Here is a 15,517-nt window from a genome sequence, read left to right as displayed (position 1 = left end):
CTTTGATGCTGAGTCTGGACCGAAGTGATGGACCAACCAAGTGATGGAAACTGCCCATCCCTAGAGCCACAGTACTAGTGTGCCTGAAAAAGACACATTTCCAATGTAAAGTCACTCTCAGACCAAACTGTTCAGCCAAGATTGCCAGACAGTGAGGGGAGTACAGGTAGGATTTAAGGTATGGGACGCTGCTGAACTCTCCACACTCGGTTATGGACCAGAATACCAACACAGAGTACTTGACACTTTCAGGATGTTCGTCTCACAGGGCTCAGCCTCTGCAGGTAAAGGTTTTGACCTCATCTGCTTCCTTCAAAAGGCAGGGAATGAAAAAGAGGCCTGCTCCCTGTAAGTGGATAGTATGTCTAGACTGAGGGAGTAAGTAAATCAGAGATATAATGAGGTGTAAGGCAATGTCATGCCTTGTAAGCTAGAAGTGGGACTTGAAAATCAATACTTGCATTTACAGCCAGGGCGAGTGCGGATAGGGTATGACTTTGCAAAAGATTAGAAATGCCTTCATTTGGAAAAAGAACACCACTGTTTTTCCAGCTTGAACACTTTCCTAACTGAGAAACCCCTCCATCAGCTGTAACACCATTTAACACTTCTTTCTGTTGCACTGTGCATAAAGTTGTCACTGTCTTTATTTCCTCTCTTCCTATGCCTTTCTGCAATTACTGTCTGTAAAGTGTACCTGGCCTTCCCTCCATCATTTAAACGTGAAAGAGAATGTGGAAAAAAGCACTTACCATCCATGATGGTTCCATACATGTGTGTGACTTGTCACAATTACAGCTTTTGCTCCATTGGTTTGAATGACTGTAATTTCATTGTCAGTTTAAGACCCCAGGAGTTAGAAGTGAGTTTCTTTCTCTTATCATGTGACAGTTATTTCAGCTCAAACAATAATGGGCTTCAGTTTCCCTGCACGATAAAATGGCAAATGAAAAATCCAGATATTGTCCTATAACTAGACACTGTCTCTTTAAAAAAAGGAAATGAGTTTTGTCTTTTACTTCCTTGGTTTTTACCACCCCCAGACCCCCCTAACAATAATTGGATACAGCCTCAACAGGCTGAGAAAGGTGCCAAAATGTGTACTGACAAGAGCAATATTGATGGGATTGACCTCCTGAATGTCAGGAAGAAAGGCCACTAAAAAGCCTTTCTTTTAATTTCACATAGGTTACATTTGGTTAGAAGAAAAATGTCCTCTCTCGACATCAATCTATTAATCTGCTGATGAAAAACCAAAGTGCACCATGGGAGGATTACCTTTAATTCAGTTTATGCTGGAACTTGGCTGTTTTTTTTTGTTTGGTTCTCACCTCAATGGTTCAAATAAGCTAGCTCATTTTTGTTCTTGCAAATAAGGTTTTTAGGATCAATGCACCTCTCATGTCCGATACATGAGTATGGACCTCCATCAAGAATGTGACTAGCTAACAAAATAAAATTGAAATGAAAGGAAAGCCCTTTGAAGTGTAGATAATAAAAAAAAGCTACAAAGCTTTTAATTAGATGTTGAATGTAGTTTGTTTTGATATGAACACAAGAGAAAATGTCCCAAAAAAACCACCAAGTTCATTGTTGCATAGTTAGCTAGAATTAATTGGGTTACTGTTCTGATCACCAGTCTCAACCATAGACTGTATAAAATATGGACGTAGTATCCGTGACACCATCCATCTGTTCCTGAGAGTTGTTTTGAATCCAATCGACGGCGGCAGCCATATTGGAAATGCGGAACTCAACCAGGCAAAGTGTGACGTAAAGGGGCGGAGTTTGAGCCTCCGAGCCAACTGCTATGTGTTCCCGACACATAGTCAAGTCAGTCATGTCCTTATTTGGGCAGAAAGAGCCAAGTCGTTTTTTGTACCAGGCTGTAAACATGTTTATTTCTGCTGTAAAGATCTGCTTTTTTAATTGGTGTGTATGTGGTTTCTGCGAATCCTTGATGAACTGCAGTTTTTAGCACTTCCGCATTGGACTCATATTTTTAGACCGGAGGTTGCCGCTTGGTTCTTACACAGAATTTCTAAATGGAGACAAACCTAGCTGTTTCCGGTTCACCTAGATGCTAGGTTAAGCTAGTTGTCTGTGAGTTCAAGTTATTTACTTGATGGACAAACATCTGTTTCTGATTATTGGCACAACAGGTGATTCTCCAATAGAGCTAGGAACCTTGATGAGTAGTCAGACCAGGGTGTTCTTTCAGGTCAGAGGCAAGCGGCAACTAAAGGTGTTGAAAAAAGATGCTAACGCAGTCTGTGGGATGTAACTGTAACCCACAAAAAACATTCCTGCTGCAAAATGGTAATTTGATCAAAAGTAAAGGAAGTTTTTAGCGCTGGGTACTTGGTTTTTCTCCTCAGTGTTTTTTTATATAGCAGTGGATAAATTCGCCCAATTTTCAGATGTCTTTAGACCATGGATGAAATAGAGACACGACAGGCTGAAGGAATGTTCTACTACCAGGGACAATGGTACCTGTAACAAAAAGTTCTTGGTACACTAAGTGGTAACATGACTTTAAAGGCTAAGGCGTTAGTGGTGAATTAGACCACATCAAACAATAAACTGTTACTATTGTAGCTTTGAAGAATGAAAGTATTAACTGTCAGAGACTTAAAGGGTAGAAGTGTAGGATTTGAATTGCAGAAAATAAACCCTTTGTCGAGGTTTTGGGATTAACCAGAAATAGTTCCTTCTACTCAGAGTGGTATGTCTTTTAACAAAACAAAAATGAGGACTATTACAGTGGAAATGTATTTCTTTCTCTCTTGGCTCCTCTGCTGGGTTCACTCTGGCAGTAATAATCCAGAGAAATTGTTCCTGTGTGCACTTCCAAAACGGTTTCAAACTGACAGCACACCTTGGGTTAACACCTGAGGAGAGCGTTTCAGTTTTAGCACAGGTGAAACATGCACTCTACGTCTCCTCCTTTACAAGACTGTCTCACACATGTTCTCTTTATTTAGCCGGTTTTAACGCAACAAGGATTTAGTTTGCCTCCAGCTCAAAGACGACCTTTGGTTTCCACAAATCCTCTAACTGTTCCTCTTACTTTTTCTTCATTGAGATTCATGCCACGTCGGAGCGGGAATTCAGAAGAAAGGCCAATTAATCCGTCTGCATTGTTTTTGTAATTCAACTGATCTCTGTCTCACTCTATTGTTTTTTTTTGTCTTTTACTTCTGCCTCCACAGTTCTCTCCAGCCGGGGACTTGATTTTTGAGGTGTACCTGGAAAAGAGGGAGCCGGAGAACTGCTGTTTAATCAAGGTACGAGAGCGCGTGTGTGTGTTAATGTGCGCGTCTGTTCCTTTAGCATGTGTTTTCAAATAGGTCCCTGTGGTGGCGTGAAATATAAAAGAAGGTGGGGGGAAAGATGGAGGGCAGAGGGTGGGCAGAAAAAAGAGGTGGAGAGGTTGATAGAATCGGGCTGAGACATTAGTGGTTTAACCTGATGGGATTACCCGCCGCTGAAATAAATCAAAAGCGAAGCAATCAAAGAACGTCTGATTTAATTGTGTGAGTAATTGCATTTTACAAGCCGGGCAGGCCGCTGTAGGTTGCAGACCCCTTTCATCGGGCAGCAGTGGGGTGGGTGGGGTTAAAAAGAAGCGCTCAACTGCACAGTTTGACTCCAATACAAAGCGCTCTCTCTGTGGAGCAAAGAAGAACAATTCAGTCCTTTTCAGCTAATAACACAAGGAAGAAGAAGTATTTATGCAGTGCATGGCTGTTAGACATTAGTCTGTGTAGTCATTGTTACATGTTGAAGCCACTTTATTTGATTCAGTGCTTACTATTTTTTTTAACTGCCTACTTATTTCTCTCATTGCCCTTTTCAAGGCCATCAAATGCAACTTAAGTTTTCTTCTCCACTTTGTTTTCACCTCTTTTGTTTTTCTTTACTTCTTTTTTTTGGGGGGATTTGCTAGTTTGTGTTCTAATTCCTGCTTTGATCAGGGGCAGATCCAGAGGGGGGACAGGGGTAGCATGGACCCCCCACCCCGTTGAAATCCGATAGGCCAGTTGTCTCAAAAATACGGCCCACCGGCCAAAACCGGCCCGCGAGAGTTTCCAATCCGGCCCACGCCATGGATTGTTATGAATTTACAGGTCCGGCCCACTTGAGATCAAATTGGGCTGTATGTGGCCCCTGAACTGAAATTAATTTGACACCCCTGTGATAGGCCATCCCAGGTGCCACTGCAAATCCCTAACTTTGATTGGCTATTTGCCTCGTCAGAGGCAGTATGATGTTAAAATCAACTATTTGGGGTGTGGTGCAATAAGTTTGCAACTAGCTTTTTTTGCATTCAATGTGGCAGATTTCCTTTCATTAGCTCTTTAAACTTTGACTTTGAGCGTACATCCTGTTTTTCAGTCCTTCAAGATTGAAGCTAAAAAGATTTTAACATTGCCACCCTGTTAAAATGTATTTGTAATGTGAAAAATAGACACACATTGGCTGTTTTCGAAACAGCGTACTATACTAGTTATATGTATTGATTTGGCCAAAATTCAGTATGTAGTCTGTGAACAAGAGCAAAATCTGCAGTATGCAAAAACTACCCGGATGTCTACTGATTCAGGAAAATTTCTCAGTATGCATCGGACCAGTCTCCCTCACGTACTGTTTCCCACAATGCACAGCGCTAATGCTCTGCTTCTCCTTTTTTCTGTATATGACGGGGGCAGTTTGTTTTGAGTGAAAATTATTAAATTCCATATAATCAACTTCTTAACTTTTTAAATTATAAGTGAATTCTCAAAGCTAGGGTTGGTAGTCACGGAAAACTAGCATGAATTTGAATGTAGCATTTCCTCAGAGTCAAAACATTATCATAGTGAAAGTTAAAAACACAAACAAACATGAAATGTACGTGCAGGAGGCGGGCAGAACGACAGGACTTTATTTGATTGGTTTCCTAGTTTGGCTCCTGATGGCAGGGATTGGTTGGTGTTTTCCCAGGTTTGCTCCGGCTTGAGATAGCTTCTTTTTTTTCTTTTTTTAAAGAACACATTATGTATTGATTGCCATCGGGACATAAAGATCATTTTAACCAGTATAGCAAAAAGTGTATCTAAATCTGACTACCAGCCCCAGCTTTAAGAAGCAGTTTTGCCTTCAGCTTGGTCGTTGTTTACATCTGCTTTCCACAACTGGAAATCCAGCGACGCCTGACCCAGCATACTGCAGAACAGATCCAAAAGAACATACTACATACTACCTTAGAACACAGTACTGCATGCTGCATTCATAGGTAGTATGAACAGGTGGTTTCGAAAACAGCCACAGACTTATCCCAATGGGGCCACCCCTGTCAAAAAAGTCTGGATCCGCCCCTGTGTGATAAGTCGGAACTGTGTCCAACACTAAGTGTAATATGCTTTATAATGTCTCGAAGTTGAGGTTTTATCCATTTTGCATGTTTGGAAAAAAAGAATCAGTGCTTACAGCACAGTGCATGTACGCTATATGCAAACGTACATGCACATACATCAGTCTTTAAAATTTTTGAAGCATGTTTTGAATTTTTTGTTGTCTTTGTTCTAGATGTCTCCCTGCATGCGGCCCGCGGAGCTCGCCGAAACAGCACTTAGTATGAGGAACATCACCTTTGATGACGATGATGTTTGGACCGCCTTCGAGGTTATTGAGAACGGAGAGTTAGGTAAGCTGAAATTATCAGTTAGAGGTTTTTCTTCTCTTTTAATCCTTCTTTTATTTATTTCATCTTCATAGTATTTTATACTCCACTCACAAGCAAACATTTTAACAGAGGAGGGTTACAAGACTGGGGTCAGAATATTAGCATAATTACCAGAGATTGGAGTGAAAAAGCTTTTCTTGTCTCTTAATAATTTCCTCTTGCAAACAACAAGCAACTGAGATTTGACCTTCAAGGTTTCTCAAATCATACGTAAAAACATCTTCTTTTTTGGAGTTCTTTGAAGTTATTGTAAAGTAAGTTTTTTATACTACAGAGCACTTTTAAGAGTCCCACGTTTGGAAACAACACTGTGGACAAATAGACTTCCAGTAAGCTTGGAGTGCTGGAGCCAACCTCATTTTTTTTCTGGCATTTTGCCCTTAAAATGATAGTCTTAGTGGAGATGTTGACAGGATACGCCTAAGGGGATTTGAGAGAGGTATGACATGAAGCAGAGGGTCACCTGGCCAGGAATCAAACTGTGTGCACTTGAACCTTTCGGCTAAAGGTGCAACTGCTGCAGCTATGCAAATAATTAGTTCATGTGCAACTATGTAGTGTTAGCATAACAAGTCTTTTGGATATTATACTGCTGCTTTGATGTATCTTTGTATCAACATACCACACAAAAGAGATGTGCATGTGTTCAGGTTGTTTAAGTGTCTGGGATCACAGTACTCTAAATAGTGCCTTCATGTAATTGAATGTAAAATTTTCATTTCTTTGGAAAGCCTTCAATAACATCCTCTTTTTGCATCTCAAACAGTGTCACCTCATAGTTGATGCTTTGCTTTAACAAAGTTATAATCCATTCTAAAGTTGTCAACCTCTGTCTCTACACAGATGCTTTCTTAATTAACCGTTGAGGCTGTTTAATCAACATTGAAATTGAAATGTCGAACGTTTCTCACACATTTCAAAGTCACACAGAAAGAAAACATCTTTAATTATCACCTCTAAGATCTGTTGGAAGCAAGGTTATTATAGTTTTGCATTTTTCATTAGTTTTTATTTTTATTTCGTTTTGACTTTTTGTTTTCAATTTCAGTTTAGTTTTAATTAGTTTTTGAAGCGGGTTTGCTAGTTTAGTTTAGTTTCTATTTTTTGAAAATGCTTAGTTTTAGTTTAGTTTTTATTAGTTGCTGGTTTTCATTTTCCGTGTACAGTTGATACCAGATTTTCACTTTGAACATGATTCAAGTAGTTTTGAAGTCAACCAGGTCCTTCAGTTTCCATGTGTTCAGCCTAATGAAGAGAGGATTTCATTATTTCTCTGTAATTGGTTTTTACTTGTGATTCTTATGGCTCTACTACCATCAATCCAATTAGTGATTGGTGCGTCACTTCAACGTTTGAACAAGCACATACAAAGCTCCAACTTCCTGTCATCCAATCACCTCCTGATTGGATGATTATGCAATCTCTCTAATGAACTGGTGTCCGTGAACATGGAAGCACACTGAGAAATTAACCGAGCATCGTCAGTTTGATGATATGCACATTAATTAATCATCCCAACCATCATGTGTCATAAATTACCTTCCTCTTCCTCGCATGATCGACCTGAGGAGCTGACCCGCCTCATCTTACATTAACATGCACTAGCGGCGGCACATGCCTGCATTTGATCGCAACACGGGAAAAGGGCAAGCAAGGGGAAGTCAAAGTTGAGCATTGTCGCGGGAGTTGCTTGGCTTGCGGTCCCCGTGCACTTTCCATCAGTTCACTGAGAGTTTACACGGCGCTCTTATGTATGTTTTCCCTCCCTACAAAGTTACAGAGGACACGCCGTCCTCTTCTAAAAAAGGTGTGTTGAATACTGAATAAATCTGCGTTCGGTTCAGCATATTTTCTGTGCCGAGACAATGTCTGTAAAAGAGTAAACACAAGTTATTTTGAAGGCGGAAGCGTGACAGGTTTTGCACATAAAACCATAAAGCAGGGAGGGGAAGTGCGTTAATTAGCCATTTTTGAGGATAGCAACAGATAAACACTGTTATCCAGGACAATAGGCAGAAAAAGGGGGAGCTAATATTTGTTGGGAAATGAGGAACTAATTCCGTGGCCTGGGTCTGAAGAGATTCCAGAGAGGAGATAAGCCCAGCTATGAATAAGTTATGCCATTGTGCCTCTTTTTACCTCCTTCGGTTATGAAAAACAAGGGAGGGAAGACAGAGCAGGGGTGGTGGTAAATTATCTACTTTTATTTTGGCGGGGTGATAGCATGTACCCTGTGCACCAATTAGGAAGAGATAATAGGTCTATTTTGCACATGAGTGTGTTTTTATAATCAGCTCCTGATATGCGGGAGATAATTTAAACTGCTCTGTGATGAAAATGGAGAGAACAACAACATAATTTTGTTATTTGGTTAACTGGAATTAGTCATGGAGTTTTTATGCAGGATGCGATTGTGTTTCATGCATTTTTAATTCAAATAAGACCAGAAGACAAAGTGGATTTGTCTCTAAAGTTGACTCCTTTTCCACCAATTCTGTTTGACCGTCGCTGTTTATTTCCTCGCAGATTCACCTGCCAATCAAATCTGTCCATCTGACCTGATGTCTTTTATTTCAAACAGAGCGACCGCTGCACCACAGCGAGAAAATTCTGGAGCAGGTGCTGGAGTGGAGTAACCTGGACTGCCCGAGCTCTGCTTTTCTTGTTATTAAGAAGTTTTCAGGGGCCAAAAGAGTGGAAGATGGGAAAGGTACAGTATAACTTCTAAGTTGAATAACTAAGGTGTATTTGTTAGAAAAAAAAATTTAAATGGGTGCAACTGTGACACATAAACTGACGGCACCGAGACTGGATTTTTATCTGATGCTTTATTCACGATAGCATCGTGGTTGATAACAGCGGGGTCAAAGAAGGCAAGGCAATGACAAAGACAGTCAGTAAACAGCTCTCTTTAAATTCTGCTCAGTGTAAGGAAGCACCAACAATTCCTAAGATGGAAATGACAATTTCAACTTAAACTAGAAGGAGCAAACCTTGAATTTGAGAAAGGTCAACTTCCATGCATCGCCACTCTGGTCTGTCTTGGTAAAGTGCGCTCATATCCGTGGTCATAAGCACCTGTTTGCCTTGTGATGAAAATGCATACAGGACTAAAAGCTTAGATATGGAAAGACTTAATATCATAAACATATGTTACCATTGACAGTTATAAGAAACTACAAGCAGAAAAAGTTGCTGTTTACTAAAGTTGAAATGTCTGATTTCTGAGATGCCTGATAAATGCACAGTTTTTCTTTCCACTTCCTTTCAAAGACTTGACGTGTCTCAAGCAGTGGAATCAAGTAGAATAACCCTGATTATCATGCTTTTCGCATTTATCAGGAACGATAAAAAAAACTCTGTTAACTCAGGTCACCTTTAAAACATGTCATAACTCTTATTATGCATGCCACCATTCCTTGTATTAGAGCGTGGAGTGTGAATGGCATAAGATAGTCTCCCTAAGCCACCCACTTAATGTGTTTTTTTAATTGTCATACATCAGGTTATACTGAAGGTATGGCCACATTGTAAAGCATTGAGCTACAGTAAAAAAAAATGTACAAGTGTCTGCTAGACAGCTAAGGGCCCTTATGATGACATGGGAACAAGGACATCTTTAAGATTTGTGTTCAATTGGAATGTTTTTTTCAGATTCTTTAGATTGATCAATTTCAAAGTCCCAAACCACCCCCCCAAAAAAACAGAACCCAACTAGCCACATTTAATAAGCTAAAAAAAACTACATGTTGGCATTTTTCTATAAATGGCTTAAAGCTGCTGTTGGTAGGAATGGTGTAAAAAACGTTGCTTTTTTTCTGCTGGGTTTGGAGAAAAGGTCATAATACCCTTCAGGACTCATCTGTAAGTGAAGTAATTTGAGACTATTGCGAAATCTCTGCGTTTTCCAATGACTATGTATCAAGCAATGTTATTATTCCCCTCGTTTCCATTATGACGGACCAATCACAGCTAATCTCAAACCTCTGTCCTGATTGGTTAAGGGGCGGCCCCTACTAGGTCCTCCGATTGGTTATGAGTCCGGCACTATCATGACTGCAAACGCCGATCTGTGTTTGGGGGCTAAGAGGAAATCTAGTTGGGAGGGATATTGTTGACATTTGAAGTCCCTCTCTCTGAACAGATGTTTACTCTGTGACTACCAACAGCAGCTTTGACCACTAAAGCAGTCAGATTGACTGTCTCAAAATGCAGATGCCATGCCTCTGATTCCTGAGGGTGTAAAAAGTGAAGCAAAAATACCATAGTGATGGGTGCTGACATCTTGCGATGATGTCGCATTTTGAAGCCAAGACATGTTTGGAAAGGATCTGACTGGTGAAGCGACATAATTGACTACACACCTCTTAAGCTAACCTAGCGCACATTTAACTTACCAATACATTTTCCCTATTCATCTCATCTTTTGGGCGTACAAATATGAATTTAAATTAAACTTCTCAGATGAATGAGCACTTAATTGTAAACAACATGATAATAACTAACTGTCATGATAGCCACCATGTCCCATCTGTTAACATGAGGGCAAAGCAAGTCAAGGCAACTTTATTTGTATCGCTCATTTCATACATAAGGGCAACTCAATGTGCTTTACATTAAAACATTAAAAGCATTGGAAACATTCAGACAAGCATAAAATAACATAATTAAAATGACAAATATAATAAAACAGAAAAGAAAAGGAAAATTAGAAATATGTTAAAAATAAATTAAAAGTTTGCATTTAAAGTGAGTTACTGAAAGGGACTGAAAGCAGACCTGTACCTGATGACCTCAGAGGTCGAGGTGGTTCATACAGTAGCAGCGGATCAGCAATGTATTTTTGGGCCTAAACCATTCAGTGCTTTATAAACCATCAGCAGGATTTTAAAGTCTATCCTCTGACAGACAGGAAGCCAGTGTAGAGATCCAAGAACTGGAGTGATGTGATCTACTTTTTCTGAAAGAGGCAGACTTTAAAACGAGGTGGAGCTCTTAATGGTTTGGCTTCACTCTTGGGAAGCTGTCGCGCTGTCCATCTTTTTTCACTGTCTGTGATCAGTTATCACAATCAATGTTTATATCCTTGTTCAAAGGCGTCTGAGATAGAAAATAGAAGTCTTCTGTTGATCTTATTGTGTGTTCAGCAGATCAAAAGCAGTCTATAAAAGGCGGCTATCTGAAGTTCAGCGATGGTTCCTCCAAACTGCTGTCAGGGCACAAATTCCAGGACAAATATGTCGTCCTTCGTGCTGAGAAGCTGCTGCTCTACAGAGATATCAAAGTAAGTACACTTTTATTTCCAGCTTATCTTCTGCCACGTCGACTGTAGACACAAAGTTTCCTGTAAACAGAGAGTTGACAAGGTTATAGAAACGTGTGAAAGCAGCACCACCAAACTCCAGCCACTGCTTCATCTCCCTGGCGGCCCCGTCCATCTGAGGGGGATCCAAATCTCAGAATTAAGTAAGGGAAATAAAACACAGAGACGGACTTCCCACTCGGTATTAAAAATGAGGAAGAATATGGCGTGTGCTTGAGACGACCAGCAGGCCCGAGTTCCCTGGAGGGCTTTTCTTTTCAGCACATTTCTGCCGTTGAAACATGGGATTCGGAAAAAAGGCGCGTGAAGAAGTGTTAATAATTGATGGAGGTGCAGTAATTCTGGCAGGAGGGGGAATGGTGAGGGGTGGTGTAGTGTTGTGGGGGTGGATGCTTTCACTGAGAGCTTTTCTAAATACCAGGTTGCAGAAGAATGTGCCTAATTACTGCCTAAATACAAAGGAAATTAGAAGTGTTACGGAGATTTAATTGATATTCTTTGGCCTCTACAATTATTGCCAGGTCTGTATTTAGCACAAATTATGTTGGATGAAACAGGGATTTTGTGGTGGATGGTGATGTGGAGGTGTTGAGTACAACTTTGATTTTGTTCCCTTTGTTCTCTCTTACTTTGTTCTGTGCTGTTTGTCTCTCCGGAGAAGTTTGCCGGTATTGATTCCAATTGATTCGTATTTAATTGTTGTTTTTCATGAAGCTGAGTATAATTTGTCAAACTTTGTGTTTTCTTTCAGTCCGTTATTTGTGCAAAAACATTACATGTGTTGCTTTTATTGCAGGCGACTAAAGCAGAGAAAGCAATCCAGCTGAACTGTGTGAAATGCTACCTGGGTCTGAGGAAGAAGCTGAAACCTGCAACCAGGTAAACTACACCTTAATGCACGTTATGTCATCAAAACAGTCTGAAACCACTCTAACGGACAAATTCCACCAGTCTGGTCCGTCACCGATCCGTCACGGCACTGGATTTGGTAGGTTTCTATTCTAGTCAATGTGTAAACTTCCAATGGATCCGCTCAGTTGCGTCACGGGTTTGCCTCAGATCCGGCAGGTTGGAGCCCTCTGCAAGACTTCTATTCTTGCTGGATGCCGGAGTACTACATCAATCTCAACAGAGCAGATCAAGTGGGACAGGAAGTCAGACACCAAAACAAAATGCAAACATCTGGTTAATTTTCAGAATAAAACACTCTGTGTAATCACCAGATCGTATTTCATTTAACTACAACAACAAACCGTCAGGATGAGCGGGGCCAGGGCTGGAATGAACAGTTCATAGGTTTTCAGAGGATGATAAAGACAACATGGATGAGGAGAAGAGGAGGATATTCATTAATGCAGTTGTTACTGTGGTAAAACCTCGGTCACATGACTCCAGCTGCACCATGCTGCGTTCTGAAAACACAACCGGTGGGTGTTGACAGATGAGAGAGCACCAAGCCAGACCACACTGAATCGAAAACAGACTGGACATAGATCTGGTGGAAGATCCACGTAAGTCTCTGATCTGCTACGGTCCGGCTCCATGCTCTCTCTCATCCGTCAGCACCCACCTGTTGCATTTTCAGAACACAGCACGGAGCAGGACCACCGAACAGCTGGAGTCATGTGACAGAGGTTTTCCCGCGATAATTACTGAATCAATGATTATCCTCCTCTTTTCTTTAACCCTACTGTCTTTATCGTCCTCTGAAAACCTTTGACCTATCGACTCCAGGCCTGACTCCACAGTTGGATAACACAGAGTGTTTTATTCTGAAAATTAACCTGATGTTTTCATTTTGTTTTGGTGCCTGACTTCCTGTCCTGCTCGATCTACTCTGTTAAAATTGATGGGTCGTGCTCCGGCATCCAGCAAAAAATAGAAGCCTTGAGTAACTGATCCGGAGGGCTCCGACCTGCCGCATCAGAGACGCACTAGACGCAACAGAGGGGATCCATTGGAAGGTAACACATTGACTAAAATAGAAACCTATCAGATCGGGCACAGTGACGGATCGTGGATGGACCAGACACGGATCTGGTGGAAGTCCCGGATAAGACTTGCTTCTCGAACTCCTCCAGAAGTTTGCATCCGCTGCCAGCTGCAAAGCACAACCCATGATTCAAACTCAGCCTTCTATCTTACAGTCTGTATTTCCCTGCTTCTGTAAAATGCAATTTATGTGCATTTATTCATTTGCAGCAATATTCTTTGTTTCTGTCTGTGAAGTGGTTTTCATTGTCATGCACATATTACTGAAATCCTGCAGCTTGTCTCTCTCCCTCTGTGAGCAGCCAATAAAACAATATTGCCACACTTTCCACACCTGCTTCTCTGAGGCGTTAAATCACCCGCAAAACTACCTCAGTCGATCAATGATTACGAGCCGGTTCCTGTGGTCATTTGTGTACATTTCCATTCCCTGCTTGAATATTCGGTGCACGAAAAAGTGTTTTTTTTTCTCCTGTGTTTCTCGGTTGCAGAAATACAACGCATCTGATTAATAAATGTGGTCAATCGTGACTTATTAGGGTCAAAATAACTGCTGCAGATTCTCAGCAAACCCACCTTCCTGCATTATTAAGACAAAGTAGCGTTATTTAGCATCACTGCTGTTTTTTGTAGAGCGCATTTACCTTAATTGTGCGCAACAGTTTTTGTGTATTTCCCCCCTAAAAGATATATTGCTCCTTCTCTTTTCTCAAAGTTTAACAACACCAGGAGATACCCCTGACCCCTATCTTATTTCTCACTGTAATAAAATTGATTAAATGTAATTGCCTTTTAACAAATACAAATTATAAAACTCTGCTTCTCCTGATAGAAAACACAGCCGCCCGTGTTTTATTTTAATGATTCTCCATTATTATAATTTATGACACATGCCAAACCCTTTCCAGGTCTTGTTGGTCAAACAAAAAAGGAAGTATTTTTTAAGCTAAGCCTTATATTTCACATTAATTCCTCATCATTTTCCAAATGTCGGAATTTTCCCCGTCTGGGGAAGCGTGAAAAATGAGTCCGGCGAGCTGTTTTCTGTCGTCCTTCAGGGGGCGAAGAAGTGGATAAGAGAGAGGGGAGTGTTGGATGACGAGAGAAAGGGGTGAAAGAAGGACAGAAAGAGGGAATGATACGGCGTGGAATCATAGATATACTGTTGAGTAGGCTGCGGGAGAAGTGATACGGTGAATAAAGAAATAAAGACAGAGTGCTGAGAGAGTGGTAGTTAGAGGGTGAGGAGAAGCAGCGCTCCAGCACCTCATTAGGCAGAGGTCTATCTGTGAGCGGCCTACTGCGGGGTTGGATCGGCTGCCTTAACTCACAGGAGTGGTGCTCCAGGCTGTGGGCGCGCTTACTCTCTCACTCTCTCTTTCTCTCTTTCTGCCCCCACTTTCGCTTTGTTCTTCCCCCTCTTCTCTCCTGTTCAGCCGCAGCTGTGAGGTTTCAGGGAAGGTGTATTCTCCAGGAAGGTGGTCTATTCACCTTACACTGCCTCTTAATTCCCACAGAAACTGACATACAGAATATGTATGTATCCATACAGTATATACACCTTTAAGCATTAAAAAATCTTTAAGTGTGGGAAGATAGATCTGCATTTCACTTTTAGTGGAATCAGAAGTGGAGGACTTTATACTTCAATCAATATAAAGCATTGTATAGCGCCAAATCACAACAAATGTTATCTCGAGACACTTTTACAAACAGAGCAGGTCTAGACCGTACTCTGTGTAAAAATATAAACAAAGACCCAACACCAAGACATGATACGATCCAGTCCCCTCTTACTGACAGGACTCGGTAGTATCTTATCTTAATCCACCATGAGTATTGCACTTTACAGTAATTAACAAGTTACAGTGGCAAGGGAAAACTTCCTTTTAACAGGCAGAAACCTTGAGCAGAACTAGACTCATGTTAGACACACATCTGCCTTGACCGAGTTGGGGTTGGAAAGAGTGATAGAGGAGAATAAGAGAGAGAGAGAGTGATGATAGTGATGAGACGAACAGTAGTAGTAGTAGTAGCTGTTGCTGTTGGAGCCCAGCACATCCGCACTTATGGCCCTTTTCTACTACACAGTTCCAGCCCGCCTTGACTCGGCTCTACTCAACTCGACTCTCCCTGACTAGACTCTACTAGGTTTGGGTACCTTTTCCACAAGCCCGAGTACTGACTCACAGTGGGCGGGGTCATCATAACACAGCTGCGCGAAACTGCTGCACAAAACTGCAACAATCACAAACAATGGAGGACATGGAGGCAGTGGTGTACTTGCTGCTCGGCCTGTGGCTTTTTTGTCGCAGGCCGAGCGAGAGAGGAGAAACCACGGTGAAACTTTGCGTGCAGACATTGTACAGTACTGATGTCGTTTTTTAAAAATGGCGGGTTTGACTCTTCGGTGACGACATTCTCTGACCAATCAGTGGTCTGCAGTCCGTCGACGTCACCTTTTAGTATCGGCT

The 15,517-nt window shown here is 41.3% G+C and overlaps 1 protein-coding gene across 1 annotated transcript in view; it reads left to right on the top strand.

Annotated features, from left to right (window-relative positions):
• The window catches only part of zmp:0000000660 (arf-GAP with Rho-GAP domain, ANK repeat and PH domain-containing protein 2), a 209,934-nt gene that overhangs the window by 186,163 nt on the left and 8,254 nt on the right, over positions 1-15,517 (top strand). The window contains 5 exon segments of the mRNA XM_034676822.1: positions 3,213-3,287; positions 5,572-5,689; positions 8,310-8,438; positions 10,876-11,012; positions 11,848-11,930. Of these exon segments, the coding sequence (XP_034532713.1) occupies positions 3,213-3,287; positions 5,572-5,689; positions 8,310-8,438; positions 10,876-11,012; positions 11,848-11,930 (542 nt within the window).

Source organism: Notolabrus celidotus, chromosome 23, assembly GCF_009762535.1.
Source record: "Notolabrus celidotus isolate fNotCel1 chromosome 23, fNotCel1.pri, whole genome shotgun sequence".
Taxonomy (NCBI): Eukaryota; Metazoa; Chordata; class Actinopteri; order Labriformes; family Labridae; genus Notolabrus; species Notolabrus celidotus.
This window is presented reverse-complemented; position numbering and strand designations above follow the sequence as displayed.